The following is a 24,098-nucleotide window of genomic DNA, read 5'->3' on the forward strand; positions in this document are numbered from 1 at the left end:
GCAAAAATGTAATCTATTTCTGTAAGAGTTATAGCTGATGCTAGGTGGCGTTCTCTTCTGTATATGGGTGTTTTTCTTGGAAGTGTTCTTTCAATGCCTGGTAGTTCTTCAGGAATCTCCATCTTGCTGGTCCGAACATATTAAAACAGGAGGTAACAGTCAATAGTGACAACCTAGCTTGCTCAGCGTTCCAAGCAATCGCAGAAGGCACACTTACAAGGTGAGGAGATATTCCTAGAGTGTTACTTTTATAAGCAGCCATCATTTCTTCCTCCTGTAATACCAGGTCTTCAATGTTCTCTCCTATCAATATCCATTGAGACCCATGAGGGCTACTATCTAATGGGAATGGTGGTATAACTCCGGGGAGGGAGATCCAATCAGGGTCCTCCAAGTCAAGACCTAGATGTCCGTCTATAGGAAACAAAATGTAATCCCTGTGACCTGTCTCTCTTTCATAATGCTGATTTACCACCTCCTCGAGTGCCACTTTCTGTGTATATACAATCAGGTGCTGAGGAGATGCCAGAGTTTTATTTTCTCTTAATTTCTTTAACAAATCTTCTTTAGTGTGGGTTATGTTGGCAAAAAATCCATTCATAATCACATAATTCTTACAAGGGTCTGTGGCGCACGCCAGAGGGCCTCTCTCCCATAAGTTTGAACTCACCATGTTTGCCTCCCAATGAGGAAATCCACTCATTTTCAGGATATGACTTAAAATATTAAAAGTCTCACCTTCTGGGTCATCTAAAGTGATTAACCTAAGCTTCCTTAGGCTCATGCAACCCGCCCACCCTTGTAATGCGCACATAAGGGAACAGCCCCATACTGTCATGTTATAAGGAAGTGCCAGGTCTATTGTTCTCTGAGAAGAGGATAACCCTGGAGTAGGTTGTAATCCTCCAGATGGGTTTCTCATCAATGTGATTCCTATGGTTTCAGGGGTGATGGGAGCCTCTTCCGTCCGCACATAACTTACTGATTCCTCTTCAGTGTGCACAACTCTTAAAGGCAGATATTTAGACACTGCAGAGGGTAACTGTGCCACATACCTTTGAAAGTCCACGTATGTTTTAACTTCCAGGGGGGGAGCCTGCTCTCCTAAAAGCCTTAATACCAATTTTACCATTCGAGGATACACAGAGTCTGCGTTGTCAGGTGTCAAGAAAGCCCCTCTCTCTATCAATCGAACATAGCCTTCATCTACACATCGGGTAAGGGCCAGATAAAGAGCAGCCCTAAGGTCACATTCCTTTCCAGAAGCAGTCACCCCTGCCCAAGCATACAATTCACCGGCTTTACCACATGCCATTATGGTGTCCAGGAATACATCATATGAGGTCTTCTTGGATGAGAAGATCACATCAAAGTATGTTAGGCTATTGTTCAAGAAGGTCCTGTCATATACCATCAGGTAGAATACCATGCATGGTATAAGCACATCTACTACGACTGATTTAAATTCCGTCAGATTTAAGAATGATGCATGCACACTCTCAGATATGGCTCTGTTTTCTAATGATGTAACAAACTCTTCTGATCTTATGTGTAGTATCCAGGCAGCTAGTTTGTGAGCAGTATGGACTGTGTAGGATACCCTAGGATTATCTGTAACCGTGGTGGGTATTAGGTGTCGGTCCTCCACTTGGGTTAGACTAGCTATCACTTTCAATAGGGGTAGGCCACAGTATGTTGCAGCGTCCAGAGAGAAAGTCTCCGGAGGTAGTTCCCATATACAGCATTTCTTGGCTAGTACGGCTAACATCGTGGCTGGTATAAATCCGTACTCTCTGTAACACTCTGATAGCACAGACAATGAGTAAAGGAAGTCTTCCTGAAAGCATATGTTGTAGTTGGTGCCTTGTTTTGCATAGTGGGTGGCTGTGTCGGAGACCACTCTCATCCATGACAATAAGTTGGTGCATCCATTCCACATGGCCCCGGGGTCCTGAGGGCAGGACAAGGTAAGCGATGGGCCAACATGCCAGAATACACTTGGGAGGTGAAAGGCTCCAGTTCCTCCAATGTTAGGTGAGTTTTCTCCTCCACGAGTACCTTGAGTAAATCTTGAAGTCCGTCACTCCCTCTCACCCAGCTTCTAACTTCCAGTAGGGTCTTAATGTTTTCCACCATGCTACCCACTTCCAAAACTTGTAAGGCAGAACGTCTTGCTCTAACTTTTGTCTAAGCCTAACAGAGGGTCCTCTATATCTGACAACATCCCCCACCCTGTCAATGATTGTGGAGTATACAGTCATTACAGAAAGATTCGTATTGGCCCATTCCAAAGCTTTATCTTTTCCTAATATCAACGTAGCATCCTGATTTCTCGAACAGAGAGGGTGATAACACAGCTTAAAGCTGTGAGGATTTTTATGACAATGTATGTTTCTAATGGACAGAACACGAGTGACATGGAGGTCTGACAATATGACAACCTGTAACAATATGTACATCATATATATCTGGGACCCCAAGAGCACCTCCTGGCTTCGCTGTCCCTTGATGGCATCATCTTCTGCGGCCCCAACAGACAAGCGCCCCTCCACAGACATATTTCTCATTTTGTTAACTCTCTCCATGGTTCTTTCTTTGATGGTTCTCCCCAAATGGCTTAAGGACACAGACAGAAATCTTACACTTTAATGAAGATGTGGCCCTCACTGGTCATTGGTTCCATCCTTCGAGATCTAGAGTTAGAGAATTACTTGGTTATCCCCTTGCCCGAGCAGTGATGCTGTAGTACCGCAGAGGTGGGCAGCCCGTAAAATTATAAGGATAGTGGCCAAAGTCCAACCTTTTTGACGAAGACCTTCTAACCATGCCTCAGGCCCTATTACACACCGTGGTCCTTCTTCCGGCCTCCCTCTACTGTCCTGACTAGGAGGATTGTATCGATCTTGAAATAACAATACGGATATTAAGGGGAAAATGTGTGTAAATCCGTATATAAGGTTCAATCCAAAAAGATCATCTAGACTCTGAAAGAGAGGCGCTAAAAGCTCTGCTCGAAAGTGGGTGCACCATGAGGAAAAGTCTATAATTATATTTATATAATCATGGCCTTCTCCTGGGTGGCTCATTCTGATTAAAGTCTTGGTCAGTTGTTCCTCTGATAATGTCATTGACTGATGTTTTATATATTTGAAAATGGTATCTGCTATGTTCTTTTCAGTTACAACTTGATAGGCTCTCATTTCAGGGGTCATTTTCCCGAAGCAGCGGGCATCATCTTCCTTGAACTCACGTTCTTTGGGCACAGCTACCATCACTCTCCAATCAGATGGTACTATCCCTTGGTCCAATAAGTTTAGAATCTCTTTGCAGTCAAATGTCTCTGAGGTTAGGAAATGCATTACTACACTCTTAGTAGTCGGTGGCGGTCCTCTGGGCTTGTGCCCATGTATAGTTCGGAAAGCTTTGTGGTCATATTCATGAATCCATTCAGTGGCTCTAGGAATAATCGCTTTGTCAGAGATGATATCTATAGTGTCGACATGGTAATTGAACTCAAAGTTCTTCAAGAATCTAATATGTTTAAAGTCATCTGGGTCCCATTTATAGGTAGAGGTCTCCCCCCATTCATTTGATTGTATGCAAGTCAGGATCTGGGGATTTAACCCAGGACCCACTTCCAAGTGAGGCCATCTCTTGTGGGTCTCTTCAAAAGGATACGGTTGTTCCTACTCCCCCTCTCAATAGGCCTAATCAACCCCCCGCTTTCGACGATGACGAAAAAGCCGAATGCTTTGCCGACAGTCTCGAAGCCCAATGAATGGGGGGAGACCTCAATTGCAATTTCATTTGTTCCCTTTGTCGATTTATACCAAATAATACAAATACCTATAGCATAACTGATATCTACGTAATTAGGAAAATATATAAGTATTATTAGACTTAACTTGGGGGAGGCTTATACCCAGCAGTTGGGCGTCGTACGGCTGATGATGATGATAAGACTTAACTGAATATTCTTCCTGCGCATCGACAGGAAATCTAATAAAACTGTTGTTGATTGTTCTATCTGAAAATACACTGTTATTTCTGCTCTGATTTGTTTGTGATCCTATGTAGGGAGTATGGGGTCCTCTTTCATATATGCAATTCCTTTTTGATAATCATTATTACGTACAATATTTTGTTTTTCAGTAGGTAATTGTTTGTTATTATGTATACATAATGCGACACTATTAAGTACTATTAAAATAGTCTAAAGGTGTGTATTGTTACCTACCTATTGTGGATTTTTTCGTAAATATACTTTAATCGATTATAATATTTTGTTATTCGATAACATCACGGAAAGTATTTTTTCATATTTCTCCTCTTGTAGATTGAGAAATATGTTGATAATTTATATTTTTAGACATAAAAATATGACAATTTTTTTAGTTCATATTCCAACTTATTACATTTTGGCTCACAATTTTAATCTCCTTTCAGTTTGAAAATGAAGTCATTAAGATTAGGGTGCTTGAAACCAGTACGTCGATTCAATCGATTGTGCCATCCTTCGACCGCGTTAGTGGTTCGATGACGCTGTCCAGCGCAGCTTAAGACATGTGATTGTTGTGGATACCACTCATTTTCATAGTACGTTCTAAATTTACGCATTTCCAGCGTATCAGGAGCCGTCTCCAAAATGAATTGCCACGCTTCTGTAATAAGAAAAAAAATATAGGGTTGGTTTATTAAAGTCAACCAGCACTCTGCAAACAAAGGAATCCTAACCTCAACTCAACAACTCAATACATACCTACTCTATCAAAACAAAAATAACAAGTGACATGCAATCATAATATTATAAACGGTCGCATTTTTGTTTTGGTGTCGTAATACTCATAAGGATATTAAGGATAAAAGAGAAAACCTCACCTGGAATTATTCGCATTTTATATTAACTTAAATCAATGTTACAACAATACATCATGTGTCCTAATTTTGTATAGAATTGAATATCGTCTTCATAATCTTCACTTTGATTAGATTCTTCTTTTTTATTTTCTGTACTTTCTTGAATCTATGTTTCTGCAAATGAACGTTTCCAACCACCTTTCGAGCCGACTGATTTTCTCTCTGTTTCGAGATCTTTGCATTGTGATATTTGTTCTATCACTGCTTTCTTCATTTTGTTCATTAGAACTGCCACAGGTGAGTCCTTTCTAGAGATCACCATGACAGATCTCATCTCCGCGTATCGCCACCAATCCTGCTTCGAGTTTCGAGCACAACTCTTGTAAGGGTAGATATCGAACTTCATCACATACTTTCCATAGACTCCCGGTGACTTCAAAGTAATGCATTCGTCTGAATCCTGAACACAGATAGATTGTGAGATTCTCGATGTACCCTTCGTCGATGAATGCGCTCGCACAATGTCGTCTAGCAAGGAGTTGAAGCCCGCTCCTTGTTCTTGGTCGCTCTCGTTCTCTGTGTCGCTTGTGCTCTTCCTCCTGAATGACACTTTCTTCTTGCGCTTTGGTGCCTCTTCTTCCTCCTCCTCCTCCGTGTCGTTCGACTCCTCCGATGCCGCAACTTTCGCGCTCGTACTCGCTACAACTGGCTCTATATAGCGTTTCTTGGCTAATGATTTCTTGGGTGTCTTTGTTTTCTTTGTAAGTTGTTCCTCCAGCATCTCTACGGTATTCCTTAATTCGTTCAATTGGTCGGCATCGGCATGTGGAGGATCCGTAGGCACAGTCATGAACGACGTGGAGGTGTGAGTTATGCTCCGCGATGATGAAGAAGGCCCGGGCTGGTCCCTGTCCTTTTCTGCGGATTTCTTCACAGTCCGACTGAAGCTGGAGAAGTAGATCTCTTCTAAATCTGGGACCACATCCATCTCCTGGACATTCGAAAACGTCGTGGACAATCCGTCGCTTAAGGCCCACTCTTCGAATCGATCGTAAGAAACCATCGCTAAATCCACGCCTGAACTGTGTTTCATTATGTACTCCTTCATTATCTTGGACAGGGCCATTGTCGTCTTGAACAATTTGTTGTTGCTCGTGTTCATTGCCAGAGATTTCAGATCTTGGATAAATTCGCTCATCACCGCCAAAGTCAAGCCTGTTTGCCAGTAATTTTTTAACCATTGAAATAGCTGACTTTCCTTGACAATTTTTTGTTGACGCAGGCGAGTGTTCTTCAATTTTAGGGCGCTTACTTTCGCCTGCTTTTTCTTCTTCGGCACCTCCAATATCGCTTGGGTATTCTCCATTGTTTCCTCCTGTCGTTAGCGTTAGCTGCCTTTCGGTCCATCTAGTACACTCTATCAAAATGTCCACCGTATCAAAATGTCCATTGTATCATAATGACCACTTCAAGATGTCCTGTTAGTCAAAAAGACGGGTTAGGATCTTTAAGACCACATCTCAATATGACTAGGTAGTGTTTATGACTAAATCGCCATTAGACTAGGTCTCAGTTGGACTAGATCGTGATGGGACAATATCTCTATTTGACTATGTCGTGAAATGACCAGAGAGCTTTAGGACCATGTATTCATTTGTTCTGTAAAGTACAGTTATGTACACTACATCAACCCGATCTGGATAATACGAGTACAATAGAATATTGATAAAATAAAAATAAAAAGAAGAACAATTCAAATTTTATTACTTCGAAATTACTTATATCTACGTTTCAAGTTACAGATATTTCTTAGAAACTCTATGGACGTTATTTCATGCCTCTCAACTTTTTTTAACTCTTTTTTATATTTGCGATCGAATATTATGTCATTTCTTTTTTTGCGTTGTACCTCAAACAACACGTTTTGAATTTTCCTGTCTTGTATCGCAGCTTCTTGCTTTAAACTAAATAAAAATAATAACAATGACGATTTATGTTGCATGCGTACGTTTAGGCGACGATGCCATGCCTCTAATTTATTATTGGTTCTGTGCTTTTCGTTCGCGCATGAAATCAAAGTTGTGTTCTGTATCCATTGTCTAGAAAAATACTTAATAAAAGTATCAATTTCAGGCGATTTCTGAGAAACCTCAATAATAGCCAACCAAGCGTCGTGTATAAAAGAAGGACCCAGAAGAGGCAAATTTGCAGTCATTCTGGTAATGTCACGCCCGCCTTCAGTTTTCGTCAAACCAATATCAGAAGCCTTTTTCCACACTGCTCTATTATAGTGGTAATAGCATCCTGTTATTTTGGCCTTTTTATATACAGACCGAAATGCATTGATAAGTGCCAATTCGTAATCGCACTTAAATGATTTAATTTGTACTCCAAGCACGTCACGTATTATGGTAAACAGTGCCACATAAAAGGTTTCTTGTTTATTTGGTAACAGAGAGTATAATACTGGAAACACATTGGTAGAGTCATCGGTACTATCTACGTCAACGTGCACGGAGAATAATTGATAAAATGGCTTAGGAACACGTTTGAAGGTCCCATCGCCGAAGAAAACCTTGTTTCGATCTGCATAATTTTTTAAGTTTCTTTTAGCAAAAGAAGATGAGAATATAAGTATTTTATCACTTTCGGATAATTCGAACTCGGCTACTAAGAAGTCTTTTTTTATAAAATCTGGTACCATTACTTCGGAACATTTATGGAATTCTGTTTTTTCTACTTGCAGAAATCTTTTACGTTGTCTATAGAGGACATCTTTAACTGAATTATAGGGTCTCCCGATATTACTTGAAGTGGAACTAGATGGCAGTGTCTGCAGTGTTTGTTCATAAATTTTCTTTACAGATGACATATCTTTGCACACATTCTGCTTTGCTGTATCCAATAAAAGATCTTCTTTAATCTTATCGTAGTCTTGCTCACATTTGTGCAAACTCTGTCTTATTACATTTGTTTCTTCCTTGTTCAATGTTAAAGAAGCACTACATTCCTGTCTTTTACAGCACCGCCAGAAAGACGTTCCGCTTGCATTGTTCTCGACAAAATTGTATCTATATCCATCATAAAGGAGAGCCTTTTTATTTTTTATGAAATGTAATTGTTCGAAATTTTGCATTTTTTAATTATGTATAAAATCGCACTAAGAACAAATAATATGAATATATTTATTGACAATAAATCACAATCAATTGTGACACATGCAAAATATTGACAATGTTATGTTTTTATAAATGTCCAAAGCGAGTGGCCAGTACTATCTATGAAGTATGAGGTAAAAATGAGGTTGTGCGTAGTTGTGCATACTACTCATTACTATGATTCCACCCAACTGTATGTCTTATCGATATGTGGTCATACTGACTAATAGTTCAATAGAGATCTGGTCTATTCGCTATATTGTCCCATCACGATCTAGTCCAACTGAGACCTAGTCTAATGGCGATTTAGTCATAAACACTACCTAGTCATATTGAGATGTGGTCTTAAAGATCCTAAACCAAAAAGACCACTGTATCAAAAAGACCACTGTATCAAAATGTTCACTGTATCAATTTGCCCACTGCATCAAATTGTCCACTGTATTCGAAGGGAACGTTTACTCTATAAAAAAAAACATTAAACATGCAACATTTAAGAAACATTAACTTAAACGACTCAAAATTAACACAAGAACATTACTCATTTTACACTTAACCTTAAGGATTCAAAATTAACACAAGAACCTTACTCATTTTACACTTAACCTTAAGGTTTCAAAATTAACACAAGAACCTTACTCATTTTACACTTAACTTTTTAACAAATAAAAGACTATCGGAGATTGATTTTACAAAAAACAAGTAGGTATAGTACAAGAGATAGCGATACCCTGTTTGATTCTGGGATGCGACCCTGATTAACGCAAGATGACATAAACTTAACATTTCAGTCTTAAATAGATAATTTTACTTAAGAACTGTAAGGGTAACAACACTTCTGACTGTAGGTTAAATATCTCTTATATTTTTTGTCGAAATATATATCTCTGATTCGCCTATTCTTTTTCGGCGGATTAAACAAAATGTATTTAATTTTATAATCGAAGTGTACAGATTCGTGTAACAAACATTTAATAAAGTAAAATAAATTGGGAGATTTTGATATTCTCGAGTTTAGCCTTCTGTGCCAACCCTCAAGCGAGTTAGTTGTACGGTGGTCATCATATGCAGAAGATACTATGTCAGTTAATAAAGCGATACCACTGCCTATTAAAATATGCTTTGAAATTGTTCATTTCCGATATCTCCGGTGCAATTTGTACTATTGATGACCAACCTTCTTGTATGTAATTTGTTGGGAGAAGCGGCAATAGGGAACACAAATTTGTAATATTTCTTCCTTCTCTGGTATCATCTAAACCCAATTCTCTGCTTTTTTTAATTATCGCCTCATTGTAGTGATGAAAACAGCCTGAAATGTTTGCATTCGGAAACACATTTCGAACAGCATTTATTTGCGCCCTTTCATAGTCACATTTATAAGTATTTATGTTTAAATGTAATTTTTCTTTTAGCAAAATAAAAAATCGAGTGTATGTTTCTTCAGTCTTCGATGGTAGTAAACCGTAAATTACAGGGAAGACATTTATGGACTTTTCTGAAGATTTTATATCTAAGTGAACTGAAAATAACTGAAAAAATGGCTTCGGGCACGCTTTGAATGTGCCATCTCCATAGAAAGATTTGTTATTGGCATTTTTAATAATTTTACGGCAAAGAAGAGAAGAAAATATCAAAATTTTGTTAGTTGTACCATCTTCGAGCACAAAAAAATCATTAGCAAATGTTTTTGATATTTGTACGTCTTCTAAATTTTCGAATCGTAGCTTATCTGATTGACAAAAACGTTTGCGTATTCTATACAGAGTATTCTTTACTGACTCGAATGGCGGTATTTCTCGTATATACGTAATTGCGCCCGTTCTTTCTCAGCGGTTCAAACATATCCTCGAATATTTTTTGAATCGGTGCTAAGTTTTGACAGACCATTTTTTTACACAATGCGAGAACCTCGGCCACTTCACATTTAATTATAGGTATTTGCACTACATCCGTGACTTTTTTCACGTAGCACCTTCACTTTTCTTGCATCTACTGTTATAGTAGCCAAACATGAATCTCTATTCACACATCTCCATAATGTGGAATCGTCGCGATTTTTTCGGTGTAAGTTGTACTTAAAGCCGCAACGAAGCAGCGTTTCGCCCCCTTTTTGGTTTTCAATAATTTTAAAACACGCCATGCCAAAGTAGGTAATAAATATTATTGCAATTCTATTGTACCTAATTACTTAATATGGAAATCTAGTTAATGTCAATGAAATACCAATGACATGCGTCATTACGATAAAATAATAATTTATCCTCTTTGTACGTGACTTAAGGAGTTTGGATTGTCCAGTAAAAACCTTTTTGTCTCAGAATAAAAAACATAGCTTAAAAATACGCTTTCCGGGGGTTTCTAAGAACTTTGTAACCGAAAGACGAAGAAAGAAAAAGATTATCCGTAAATCGGTATTTTAGACATAAAGATGAGTTTGTTTATTTTAAATATTGAAAATATTTTCGTTTGTTTTTAACGATATTCATTTGTTTTTAACGATATTCATTTGTTTTCAACAATTTTCACTGGTATCAGAAAAGTGGTCGCTTTGGGAAATGGCCGGGTTAGTAAATGACGATTTAAGAAAGAGACGAGTTAGAAAAGTCACAAGTTTGAAAAAATAACAAAGTCGTCCTGAAAATCCCTTGCACCATTTTTTTCAAGCACTTTGGATGATCGATCACTTTCTGATAGTCTTTTGTTTTGCCGTCTTTCATTTGTTTTGTCAGCGTTCATTTGTTTGAATTTAAAAATCTCGAACTCGTAGACATAACACTGTTGACATTTTGTAAAACTGGGCATTTTGACACTGTGGACATGTTGTAAGACTGGGCATTTTGACACTGTGGACATGTTGTAAGACTGGGCATTTTGACACTGTGGACTTTATGATACAATGGACATTTTGATACGGTGGACATTTTGATAGAGTGGACTAGATGGACCGAAAGGGTTAGCTGGACGACGGCACACTGGTTTTGGTGAAGGGACACGCTGCTGAAAATCATTATTTTCAACAACTTCTTCGTCCTCTATAGCTGCAGTTTCATTTTCTTCTGACAACGCTCTCTAAAATAAATACATTAATTTTATGAACATAATTTTGATTGTTTTCAGATGCCATCCACGGCTGACACCAAACATATTGATATAAAAAGTTCACCGCATAGCGGAACCGAATATTTCAATTATAATAAAACGTTTAACATCGTTCTATTGGCATTAGTTGATGCTCACTACAAATTTATATTTGTTGATATAGGATGCCAAGGGAGAATTAGCGATGGTGGCGTTTTTAATCATTCATTATTGAAATTGATTTTCCTATACCATGCCCACTTCCTGAATCGGACGTTAACGTTCCATACGTTTTCATAGAAGATGGTGCTTTTGCATTGAGCACGCTGTAACAGTGTAAGAGAGTTTCCCTCAGGGGTATAATTCTGTCATTGAATTGTTACTATTAATGGTCGCGCCAGCGGCTGAACTTTATGTTTGCCTTCGATAGTTAAGAATTTGTAAGATTCTATTGTAAATAAGTGTCTCACGCTGTAAAATGGACAGGAAATAAAGGATGTGCACGCCTTACCTTAAGATGAAACCGCCAGCGAACGACGATATCCCCGGGGATTCAGAGCACACAGCACTTCACAGCACAGTCCAGTTCACAACGGTGGCTCAGTCGCCTACGCAACCCTTTGAAGCGATGGGGGTGCGAAGATCTAACAAAACTGTTTACATCTGGAGCGAATTAGCGATATGCGACTTAGACGCGAGGTATTGCAGTAACACACAGGCGCGCGTTGGAGTAAATTTTCATACTGGTGCGGTTGGCGGTTGTTCTTCGCGTCGCGGAGCGGGGCTGATGACACGCAATGGCCAATCAGCACACTTGTTGTGACGTGCACAGGGAAGGGGTAGCGGGAATCGTGAGACAATACTAATTTATTTACTTAAATCAATAGATGGCGCCACCAATTAATGTTATATTGTAATAAGATATTAGTTTCCCAGGGCGGGGAATTAGGTACCGAACTCAGAGAATAGAGAGAGAATATGATTAATAATGTTGGGCGCCGTGTAGAAGATCCCCTCCTATTGCAAACAAAGCCAAGGTGTTGGAAATAATAAAGATTTCACTTTTAACAATGGCATAATTGGTTTAACAATTTAACAATAGAAACAATAAGAAGTCAGTCGGTTGCTATACATACTAATGTAAATTAAGAAACGAGTCTTTTACTATAACATGTTATCTTAACTTAGTATTATTTCTAAACAACTAGGTTTTATCCTCATTGGGATAGGTAAAGTGTCAGGACGGCAGGTCCTGGGCAAAAGGCATGGAGTATTTATTGAGTATAAATACTCTATGTATTAGTAGAATAACAACTTGAGAAAATCACACTATCCATAATAAGTTAAATTATCCATGAAAAAGGGATATCCAGATTGTATACAGAGATTCTAACACCAAACTGGAATTACATTGATGACCGCAGCAGGAACTGTCCCTGACGGCAAAAGCAGATCATGAACACCAATGGTAGTCATGGCTGGGGAACCAGGCCCTGAAGGTAGACCTTGAAGTTTATCTTTGAAGTTAGACTTTACAGTTGATCATTCTAGTTGAACTTTGACGTTGGACTTTGACCCCTGCAACAAAATGACATGTTACAGCTCTGTCAACCCCGTTACGACGCGGAATTATAGGTAAAACACTCACCACATCACGTGGGACGATATTATAACAGCATTCCCCCTAGTCGATGGACTAAACCATTGGTTCTATACTGAAAGAAAGAAAGTGAGGTTAGGTCATTGTCATGAACATTGTAGCTCATAATTGCCAACGTTCCACGATAATAACCATCAAAACACTCACCAGAAGACCTCACCATCCTGTCATCATTATATATGTGGCTTATACACCACTTTAAAAAATAATCGCGACGGGACTTTAAATTGCCCTCGTCACGAAATGTCAAACGGACATAACTTCTTCCCGGCGCGTAGGCACTCACCTGTATGCCATACAGCCAAGTGGGAAGTTAAAAAAAAAAACGTGTTACAACGCATGTAATGAAACCCTATCCAGGACAGCATAACATCGGTTCACCAAAAAGAATATTCAATCAATGTTTATCTAGAGCTCGGGTAGTAGTCGAAAACACATTTGGAGTTTTAACTTCAGTGTTTCGTATTTACCGTCGTGTAATGGATTTAGACCCCATTACTGTATCAGAAATACCAATGACCTGTGTACTACTACATAACTTCCTTCGAAAAAACTCCTCAAAGAGATATACCACCCCAGGAACGTTTGATACGATTAACAGAAATGGTGAAATAATAACACGTGAATCTTGGCGAAAATACGAAAATCAATATATATATAACTTCTGTAGCTGTTTCTGTATCTTGAATGGGTTTTGTAAACATAGCTTGTTGACGTTGACCAATAAGCTCCCGTTTTAAAGACAAAACTTTTTGCTTTCTTAATTCGCCTGTAAACTTCGTAAAAGTAGGATGCTGCGTTTCATAGTGCCTTTTTACATTATATTCCTTTGCAATCGCAACAGAATTCTTGCAAATTAAACAAAACGACTTTGTTATGCGACCATACAAAAAAGTATTTCTCAATCCAAATTTCTTGAAACTGCCGATTTTCATCTTTAACCTTACGTTTTTTACTAGTTCCTGGCATGTCCATGTTGCGTTTTAATCCTGACTAGGATTACCACAGCACCTAAAACCAATTACAGTTCCTAATTAATTACCAAAAAAATAATTGATAAAATATGTAGATAAAATTAATAACAGTTTTACTTACGATTTCACAACACAATTATACATGGCACTTGACGGGAAATCTACGTTGAATGTGGATCAAAATATATTATAATTATGACACCGGCTAGTCGAGTTAAAATCTACACTAGAACTAACGACACTCAAATTAAAACCGAACTGTCAGTCGCTGCGGTTAGCGTGGCTTTTATACCACGCGCATAGTCGAAAACTGTCTGGAGAAATCTCGAAACCGACTCTGGAAGCTTCGTGTATCTACCTACGCGAGCTATCGGGAATTTGGGACTATTGCTATCTCGCTCGCTCGAACAGTATAACGCGGCGCGCTTCCTCAAGAAAACGAATTTAACCGAGATCAGCACGAACATTACCGACCGCTGTTACCGACGCATGCACGGCGCACCGATAAGATTGATAGAGCGCGCGCGCGAGATTCAAATTACTTTTCGAACATTTGTTATTGGTTTTATTCTGGAATAGAACTCAATATTTTCGAATGTACGAGAGTATTATTTTTGCTGTCGGCGGGCCACCAGTATTCGACCGGCGTAGTAGGGGGTATGTTGGGCCAAAGGGCAGAATGTCCAAGGGGTCATAATGCCCAGACGTTAAAAAGTCTATAGCTCAATACGTCCAAGGGCCATAATGTCCAATGTGTCAAAATGCCAAGGAAATAATGTCCTTTTGTTAAAATGCCCAGTGGTCTTAACATCCAGGTGACTTAAAACCAAATTGTTAAAAAGACAAACTGATATTAAGTCCATTTGTCAAAATATCCTATTGTTAAAATGCCCAGTTGTCATATCATCCATGTGTCAAAACAACAAATTGTTAAAATGTCAATTTGTCATTATGTCCAGTTATCAAAACACCCAATAGATAATATGCGCAGCTGTCATAATGTTGAATATCAAAACACCCAATAGCCGAAACGTCTAGTTGTTATAATGTCCAGTTACTGGAACCACAAATCAATTGTTAATTACCCTCCATCTATGCAATTTCTTAGAGCCTTATCACATTTGCGATGTGCGAGCGAATTTCTCATACAAAACTCGTACGCGGCGAACTCGCTGCGTCTTCGCCTTTATACAAAATTCGCTCACAAATCGCAAGTGTGATGAGGGTGTATTTTTTTAGCGAATTTTAAATGAAGACGAATACCTACGCAGCGAGTTCGCCGCGTAAGAGTTTCGAGTTATGTATGAAAAACTCGCTCTCAAATCGTAAATTTGATAAAGCCTTTAAAGTTAGGTTTTAATTCGACGCGTCATCATGGTTTTATAATTTATAATATTTATTTAACCTTCAGTTACACATTATATAACACAAAGTACAAATGGCGGACTTAATACCGTAGGCATTCTCTGTCAGTCAACCGTTTGGCCAAGTAGATAGAACCACTAGGCCATAGAGAGTATTTGTGTGCGTTTGCGTGTGCGTGCGTGCGTGCGTGCGAATATAAATATCTTTGCGAATCGTCGTCGTAACAAATAAGACATCAATTAAAGCTTAAAATTTATTTCTTTCCAACAAAAATCAACAGAAAATATAACTTAAACAATTGTCGCTTTCACATATTCCCTAATTTTAAATCATCGATAGGAACAGGATGTTATCTACTTAAACTTACAATTGCTGGCACATACTTACTATTTACACTGTTTCTGTAATTTTATGCAGCCTTGAAGAAACTGCAGTGGCGTAATATTTTTCTCAATTACGTCGTGTAATTTTTCAGTATACTTTTTATTGAATAAAATCACACTCCTTATTACGGTCAAATAAACTTCTCTTTATTACGTAATCTTTGTGTTTTGCCTCTTTGCGTAATAAATCTATAAATTTGAATAAATTTTGCTTCGTGCCGTGCATCCTCTTCTTGATACGACTGTGCCAAGCCTCGACAGAGTTGTTCGTTCTGTGTCTATCACTAGAACAACTTATATCAGCCTGTAATGATTTTGACAGCCATTCTTTGACAAAATAATGTTCAAAATTTTCGATTTCTGAACTTTTTTCAGAATTGGAATTCACGATATCATTCCAACCAGCAGAAATCAAATCTTTTGGCAAAAGTGGCAAATTGGAAGTTAAGCGAGCTAATTTCCTTCCCTCCCTCCTATCACAAAGATTGAGCTGCTTTGCTTTTCTCCATATAGCTCTTTGGAAATGAAAAAAACAACCTGTTATTTCACCTTCTGGGAAGACCATTCTCATAGCGTTAATCTGTGCCTTCTCGTAATCGCACTTGAATTTATTAATTACTATGTTAAATTTATCTCTTAGTGTAGAGAAGACACGTAAATATGTTTCAGTGCTTTTGTCCGGGAGAAGAGCGTATACCACTGGTACTACGCAAGTATGTTCATTGGTGCTCTCTATATCCATGTGAATACTGTACAGTTGATAGAAGGGAGAAGGCACAACGTCAAAAGTACCATCACCAAAGAAGGTTGTTTTGCTTGAAACGAGGGCATTTTTCATAGTCTTCAAAGAAAGTTCGGTACTAAAAATGAGTAACTTATTTGTGTCTCCATCTTCACTAATCAAAAATTTATCTTTCAGAATATCTGGTATTTCTACATCTGACAGGTTGTTGAATTTTGTCGATGTAACATTAAGTACATTATTGCGAGCCCTATACATTGACCGCTTTAGTGAGTCAAACGTAGGCACGTGTGTTGTGTTGGAATCGGAATCACTGTCGTCATCCGCCTCATGTAATGCACTAAAACACTCCTCATATATCTTACGCACAGGAGAGTAGCGAGTGCATACATTACTTTTAAAATCTTGTTTCGCTAGGTGTATTGCGTTTTTAGACGTACTCGCCTCGCAAAGATGCGTACTCTCTCTTATAACCCTCGTCCCTTCACTATTTATCGTGATTGACGCCGCACATTCGTCTCGGTTCACGCATCTCCACAGAGTGGTGCCGTTAATGTTTGAACCATTTTTATTATACCTGTGCAATCCAACTAGCACTGTGTCTTTTCCTTTTTGATTTTTACTAAACGTTATTTCCTCCATATTACGCCGCGGATATTAAACCCAAACGAGATCGACTGGATGACAGGAAATGTGGTGACATTTCAACTTCATTTATTTTATTATTAATCATTAATAGCCTCTTCAGCCAGTATCTATCGGAATTGATTAAAACCTTCCTGTTGTATGTAGTTGTGTACAGTTTACAGAAAAATGCATAAGCATATATATTAATATTTCATACTAGCAGCCCGTCCTGGCTTCGCACGGGAATTGAAAGAAAACGGTAATATTAACAAAAATTACAAATTTTAGCACACTGATACACCAATCTGGATACACCAAAAATGAGGAATCAATGCGGGGTCTCCATACAACGACTCGCTTTATTTACTACACCAGTAGGGTTCCGAAGCCGTTAGGTAATATACTACTAAGAAATGCACTACTGATGAAAATTGTGACTTAAGAGACTTGTACACATTCACTATAATGGTCTTATATCATCTGGACATTATGACTCCTTGGGCATTTTGACATTTTTGCATATTAACAAATGGTCTTCATATCATCTGGACATTATGACTCCTTGAACATTCTGACTCTTGTACGTATTGACCAAAAGTCTTTATATCATATGGACATTATGAGTCCTTGGACCATCTGACCCTTGGACATATTGACTTATAGACTTTTTAACGTCTAGACGTTATGGCTACTTGGACCCTCTGACCCTTGGACATATTGCCTTATAGACTTTTTGACGTATGGACATTATGGCTCCTTGGACATTATGGCTCCTTGGACATTATGGCTCCTTGGACATTATGGCCCTTGGACGTATTGAGCTATAGACTTTTTAACGTCTGGGCATTATGACCCCTTGGACATTCTGCCCTTTGGCCCAACATACCCCGGTGGGGACCGGCGGGCCGCACGCGGCCCGCGGGACGTAGTCTGTGCATCCCTGCATGGATGCACAGACTTATTAAGACTAGGGGCCACTCGGGCAAATTATGAACTGATGGTGGGCCACCAGAAGTATAGGTAATTAAAGACAATGAAAACTTGATAATAATGTATTCAAATTGAAAAAGAATTTATTAATTTGAAGCGTGGCACTGCATAGTGCTTACAATATTTTTTATATTTGGCTCAAATTTACTTGTAGCAACACGTAAAACTGCTTCCAAACTTTCACTTGCAAGGCTCTAGTCACTAGAGCTTCTATCTCAGTCAAGTCTGTTTCTTTGGTATCTAGCTCCCTCGACAACTTCTCCCTATAGTCACGTATGTGTATATTTGTGAATAGAACGATGTCTTCTAACATTTGTTTAGTAATGAACAAATTAAAACATTCCAATGGAGTTTAAGATTTTTTGCATCTTCGCCTTTCACTCCGGGGGAATTTACGACAGTGTTTTCTTGCCTCGTTCGTATATTAGGCCTTGAAGGAGGATGTACTAACCACTTGGTTCCATCTTTTCCTTCATACATAGGAACTCTTGTAGGCCATCGTTCTGAACTTTCTTCATTAGTAACAGCTGCAGAGGTTCTTCGTCTGTCAGTCAGCCGAGCCAGAGGTTCATCGCTTAATGATCGTGAACGAGATCTAGTTGGTGACCGTGACCGTGGATGGCGTACTGTAGAACCACCTTCGCGAGCACGTGCACGGTTACGGCCGCGACCGTGTCCACGACCACGCCCGCATCCACGACTGCGCTGTAATGACTCCTGAACAGGTACTCCTCCTACTGGAATTACGCAAGAGGTTGATGGTATATCCTTCTCAGATTCTGCCGCTGATTGTTCTGTGTCAGTATTATGATCACTATGTTCACTTTCAAATACTATATGCGACGAACTATGTGCATCATCTTCTTTGACGTCCCTCTCCTCTTCCAACCACGCAAGAATTTGTTTGTCTTGTTTATTCATTTCATGTGGTAATTATCTAAAAAGACTTTTTCACAGAATTAGGCAGGCTGCTGGCAATCCACGCCCAGTCAATATTATTACAGACTATAAGCAGGCACTTCGGTCTGCACTTAAATCGGTGACTGGTGTTGAAACGCAAGGTTGCTTGTTTCATTATTTGCAAGCTTTAATGAGACAAGCACAACATTTAGGATTACCTACAGGTGCGTCAGCGCCATTCTCCGGACTGGCAGCTGGTACAGCTGTACCACGCGCTGGCGCTGCTGCCGGCGGCACAAGTGCCTCTTAGCCTTGCCGAATTGCCGCACATCGCGCAGGTGGAAGGCTTGCCCTTCCACCACGCTTTTCATGAGTTCTACGTTGCACAGTGGATGACACGTGTAAGTATACCATTGTAATAAGTTGGGATATGGTCTAAAAAAATGTCATATTTTTTTATCTAAAAATACCAAAAAACAACATAATTCTCAATCTACAAGTAGAGAAATATGAAAAAGATATATTTAGTGCGATTATCGAATAACTGATTAATCGATTATACATTTACAGAAGAAAAAAAAACCTTTGCACAAGGTAGTTAACTCAAATTAGGTGATTGTTCATTGTTGAATGATTGTTGGTCTTCTGTATCTATCTGGGAACGAATAGGTATGGTATCGTGGGTGCAGTTTGACTTAATTACTTGTGTGTGTAATTAAGTCAAAATGCAACTACGTGTCATCCACTGTGCAACGTAGTACTCATGAAAAGCGTGGTGGAAGGGCAAGCCTTCCACCTGCGCGATGTGCGGCAACTCGGCAAGGCCAAGAGGCACTTGCACCGCCGGCAGCAGCGCCAGCGCGTGGTAGAGCTGTACAAGCTGTCAGTCCGGAGACTGGCGCTGACGCACCTGTAGGTAATCCTAAATGTTGTGCTTGTCTCATTAAATCTTGCAAATAATGAAACAAGCAACCTTGCGTTTCAACGCCAGTCACCGATGTAAGTGCAGACCGAAGTGCCTGCTCATAATCTGTAATAATATGGGCTGGGCGTGGATTGCCAGCAGCCTGCCTAATTCTCTGAAAAACTGCTTCATACAGAACTCGCCGGCGATTCTGCATTAAAATTATAACGGGATGAAAAAAATGCCCGGCAATAAAATAACACCGTGCATAGTCAGTAACTGGCAGACTGGCAAACTAGCCGGGACAGTCAAAAAAGTTGCATCGCCGAAAGTGACGTGCTTATCGTCGATGAGTCGCTCAAAACCCTGCATTGTTAAAATAACAGCAGTAGCTTCAGTCGTCGATAATGTGGCAAAAAGCATAAAACTAAGGGTGCTGTGGTCTGAAAGAGCAACCTAGATGTTTGACTTGTGATGCAAGAGGGCGCCCACAGTCGAGACAAACATTACGGTGGCCAAGTAATCTTTCTTGGCCATCAGATTGTAGTAAGTCCCAGCTTGCTTGACAAATATAGTCACTACTGGTTACCTTAAAATGGAAAAATTACATTAAATCACATTTGCATTTTAATCTTCAGCCACCTCAACAATACTTATTATCTAACTAGCTGACCCGTCGAACTTTGTGCCGCCTTAATGGCAATAAATAAGCAGACATTTTTTTTAATTGGATATAAATACAAAGAAAATACCTACATTAATCATTCATTATTATTTCTGTATTTTAGTACAAAGGTTGCTCTTCATTTAAGTACCTACACGTACTTGTACACGTACAGTACTTGTGATACACGACATTTTTTTGTTTCATTATCAGGCGCAAAAACAAACAACGCAGATTTTCTTCGGACCCGTGAACATGCCACGTATAATTGACCATGGGAAAAACATGAATGTTCTAGATTTAAACCACAAACTTTTAAGGATTGGCCTTGTGACGATTTCTGGAAGTAATTATCTGTTATAAAAATTTTCTAATCTGTCTTTAATTTTGGTTTTCCAGAAGTCGTCATCTCTTTCAATTAAAGCAGTTTTAATTGCATAATCACTGCCAGTCCAAACACCAAACAGACAAAACTTTCTTTTTGTTATGTGTATCTGGCCCTGTACTTGGTAGTACCAGTTATGGTTTTTGTTTAGAACTATTTCATATTTTGGTTTTTCTTTATTATTTTTCGTCTTTTTAGCACCATTTTTTTTTAATTGCCACATTGTTATCAGTTTTTTGTGTATTGCTTCATCCGAGCTCATACTAATGCAGATTTTGGGCATTTGAGCTCTATGATCCCGTCGTCATTATGATAGAGACCGTCAGGAGATGCTATGATAAAAAAACATTCTGAGTTTACAAATAAGCCGCACCGTTCTATGCAGATATTTTCTTGACGAGCGAGCTGATTCAGCGCAGACGACTCATTGATTTTCCCATGACGTATAGCAGGGACATGATCGAGAGAGTAGCCGTATAGCATCGTCTTGACAAGCAGAGCGGAGCAGACTGTTTTTGTCTCTTACAGATTTTCCCGAAATTTGATGCTGTGACTAGACGTCGTCGTAGCTCCAGCCATAATGCACTTTCAGCTTGCAATACGGTTTCTTGTTCAACGGTATCTCTATCAGTAACTTGTGATTTTAAATTCTCCAAGTATGTTGTCTGAAAATAAGATAACAAAAACAATTAGACATAAAATATTTGAGAGAAGTCTAATGACAGATGACTTTCACTGACTGGAAAGTTATGTTGAAAATTTCATGACGCATTATATTTTTTTGACAATCAAAGTTACTGAAGAAAGAAGTTACTGAATAATCATCTTGGCCGTCTCATACTCTTCGGAATCCATGTCTGGTTTCTGGCAAGATTCACTATAATCTGAATTCTCGTTGGTAAAATTTATGCATTTCGGTTCCCAAATCCTTTTTATGGAATTTTTCTTTTTCTTTAACATCTCGAATTTTTTTACGGCAATTGATGGGCTCTTCGCAGTTATTGTTTTGAACAATGTGGTAATAGGAGTGCCGATATCAAACGAGACGACGGCAGCGCAACATCTCAACGCGTAAGAATTGTTCAATGCATAATTTATGCGCTTGCCCCCGACATATTTGGACACTGTTGAATTGAACTGTTCGGCCCTATTGTTATTTAAATTATATAACAAACTTCTAGCGTGGTATGCCAGAGAAGCTGAATTCGTAATTAATTTTGTCAAAAGTTTTGGTATATATGGTACATAGTTTGGTCCTTTCTTTTTTTCTTCCGTGCAATAATAACCCGGAGGGGTAATTTCAACTACTTACCTAAAAGTCGACATTAGCCGACATCTCAATTTTAGAGGGGTTATTTAAACTGTCACCAAAGTACTGTTAAAACACGAGCTTGAGCAAAATAAAAAACTAAGGAACACAGGATAGACTATAAATATGTGACCCACCCTTAAAAATCTTGGAAAACCACATTTTTAAAACATGATCAACCGACTAGCGCGTGTACGTCAGAAATTTCGTCGAAAATAAGATGGCCGTAGAAATTACAGACTATTCGCTCTATCAACGCCATCTTTGGTAAAATTGTGAAAGCGGTTTTTTACCTTTGCAAACATAGATGGCACTCTAGAAAATGTTGTAAAACTAAAGATATTTCAATTAGTTGAAACCCGCAGTCGAGATTGCCCCGCTGCACCTTATAGTTTTTTTTATCAATATCACTAGAGATGTTCCGTGTCTCTATCGACATTATTATCGGCTAAATATCTCATGTTTAGTCCAAGATCTAAGAATTTGTACTTTACAATGATTAAATACAGAAATTACGCCCTAGTATCCATATCGGTTGGGAAGAACCACAAGTAATTTAGTCAAACTGCACCCACGATACCTATTCGTTCCCAGATAGATACAGAAGACCAACAATCATTCAACAATCGTCTATTGTAGGTATGTATGGTGCATTTTTATATTTTATGGTGCATTTAATCACCTACTTTGAGTTAACTACCTAGTGCAAAGGTTTTTTTTTTCTGTAAATGTGTAATCGATTAATCAGTTATTCGTTAATCGCACTAAATATATCTTTTTCATATTTCTCTGCTTGTAGATTGAGAATTATGTTGTTTTTTGGTATTTTTAGATAAAAAAATATGATAATTTTTTTAGACCATATCCCAACTTATTACATTTTGGCCCACCGTTTTCCATCTCCTTTATTCACTATCAGTGAATGGACCGAAAAAGAAAAAATATTGATTCAGTAATAGCAAATGGTAAACTTACACATGTCATCCACTGTGCAACGTAGTACTCATGAAAAGCGTGGTGGAAGGGCAAGCCATCCACCTGCGCGATGTGCGGCAATTCGGCATAGTGATGTGCCAACTCGGAAAAAACAAAACTCGATTTAACCCGAGTTAAAATCCACGTAACTCGGGTTGAACTCGAATTACTTAACTCGAGTTAACTGGATGGACAAGCAAGTAAATGATTTTTTGAGTTTTTTCCAAATTATTCCTTCAGCTGTGGTAGGATGCTTCTTTTTAATGTGATTTAATAATGTGGTCGTATTTCCACTATATTTGAATGAATCTGAACACTGTTTACACCTAACACGTCCACTGACTGACGACGATTCGAATACATCCCAAACTAAAGATTTTCTTTTAGGACCCGGCATTTTTCAAAAACATAACAACGCATAACACGCAATAACTAAAATAATAACCGGCACTTTAAAGAAAGATAACCTCAAATCTAATGTAATGACACTTGTTTGTTTATTATGAATGAATGAATATCAGTGAACGAAATGAATATAGTCTCACTCAAATGATCGGCAAACTTCGCTCCATGCCGGTTCGGTTCCATTGGGTTTACGAACTCGAGTTAGAGAGAATTCAACTCGAGCGGATTCGAGTTACGCCTAACTCGAGTTAACTCGAGTTAGGAACTCGAGTTTACCATCACTAATTCGGCAAGGCTAAGAGGCACTTGCGCCGCCGGCAGCAGCGCCAGCGCGTGGTACAGCTGTACAAACTGCCATTCCGGAGACTGGTGCTGACGCACCTGTAAGTAATCCTAAATGTTGTGCTTGTCTCATTAAAGCTTGCAAATAATGGAACAAGCAATCTTGTATTTCAACACCAGTCACCGATGTAAGTGCAGACCGAAGTGCCTGCTTATAATCTGTGATAATTTGGTCTGGGTGTGGATTGCCAGCAGCCTGCCAAATTCTTTGAAAAACTGCTTCATACAGAACTCGCCGGCGATTCTGCATTAAAATTATAACGGGATGAAAAAAATGCCCGGCAATAACACCGTGCATAATCAGTAACTGGTAGACTGGCAAACCAGCCGGGACGGTCAAAAACGTTCCATCGACTGTAAACACGTCACTTTCGGCG

The 24,098-nt window shown here is 38.9% G+C and overlaps 1 protein-coding gene across 1 annotated transcript; it reads right to left on the reverse strand.

Annotated features, from left to right (window-relative positions):
* Nucleotides 1-4,580: 4,580 nt before the first annotated feature.
* Nucleotides 4,581-6,566, reverse strand: LOC126369980 (uncharacterized). Its single transcript, XM_050014592.1, has 2 exons — nucleotides 4,879-6,566; nucleotides 4,581-4,661 (listed from the first exon to the last, which is right to left on the reverse strand). Exon 1 carries the CDS (start codon nucleotides 6,221-6,223, stop codon nucleotides 5,024-5,026), a length of 1,200 nt encoding a protein of 399 aa, XP_049870549.1. The 5' UTR covers nucleotides 6,224-6,566; the 3' UTR covers nucleotides 4,581-4,661; nucleotides 4,879-5,023.
* Nucleotides 6,567-24,098: the final 17,532 nt, after the last annotated feature.

The sequence above is a fragment of the Pectinophora gossypiella genome, chromosome 10 (genome assembly GCF_024362695.1).
Source record: "Pectinophora gossypiella chromosome 10, ilPecGoss1.1, whole genome shotgun sequence".
NCBI classification, from domain to species: Eukaryota; Metazoa; Arthropoda; class Insecta; order Lepidoptera; family Gelechiidae; genus Pectinophora; species Pectinophora gossypiella.

Coding starts and splice junctions, on each gene's coding strand:
- LOC126369980 (XM_050014592.1), bottom strand. CDS start 6,223: ATGGAGAATACCCAAGCGATATTGGAGGTGCCGAAGAAGAAAAAGCAG.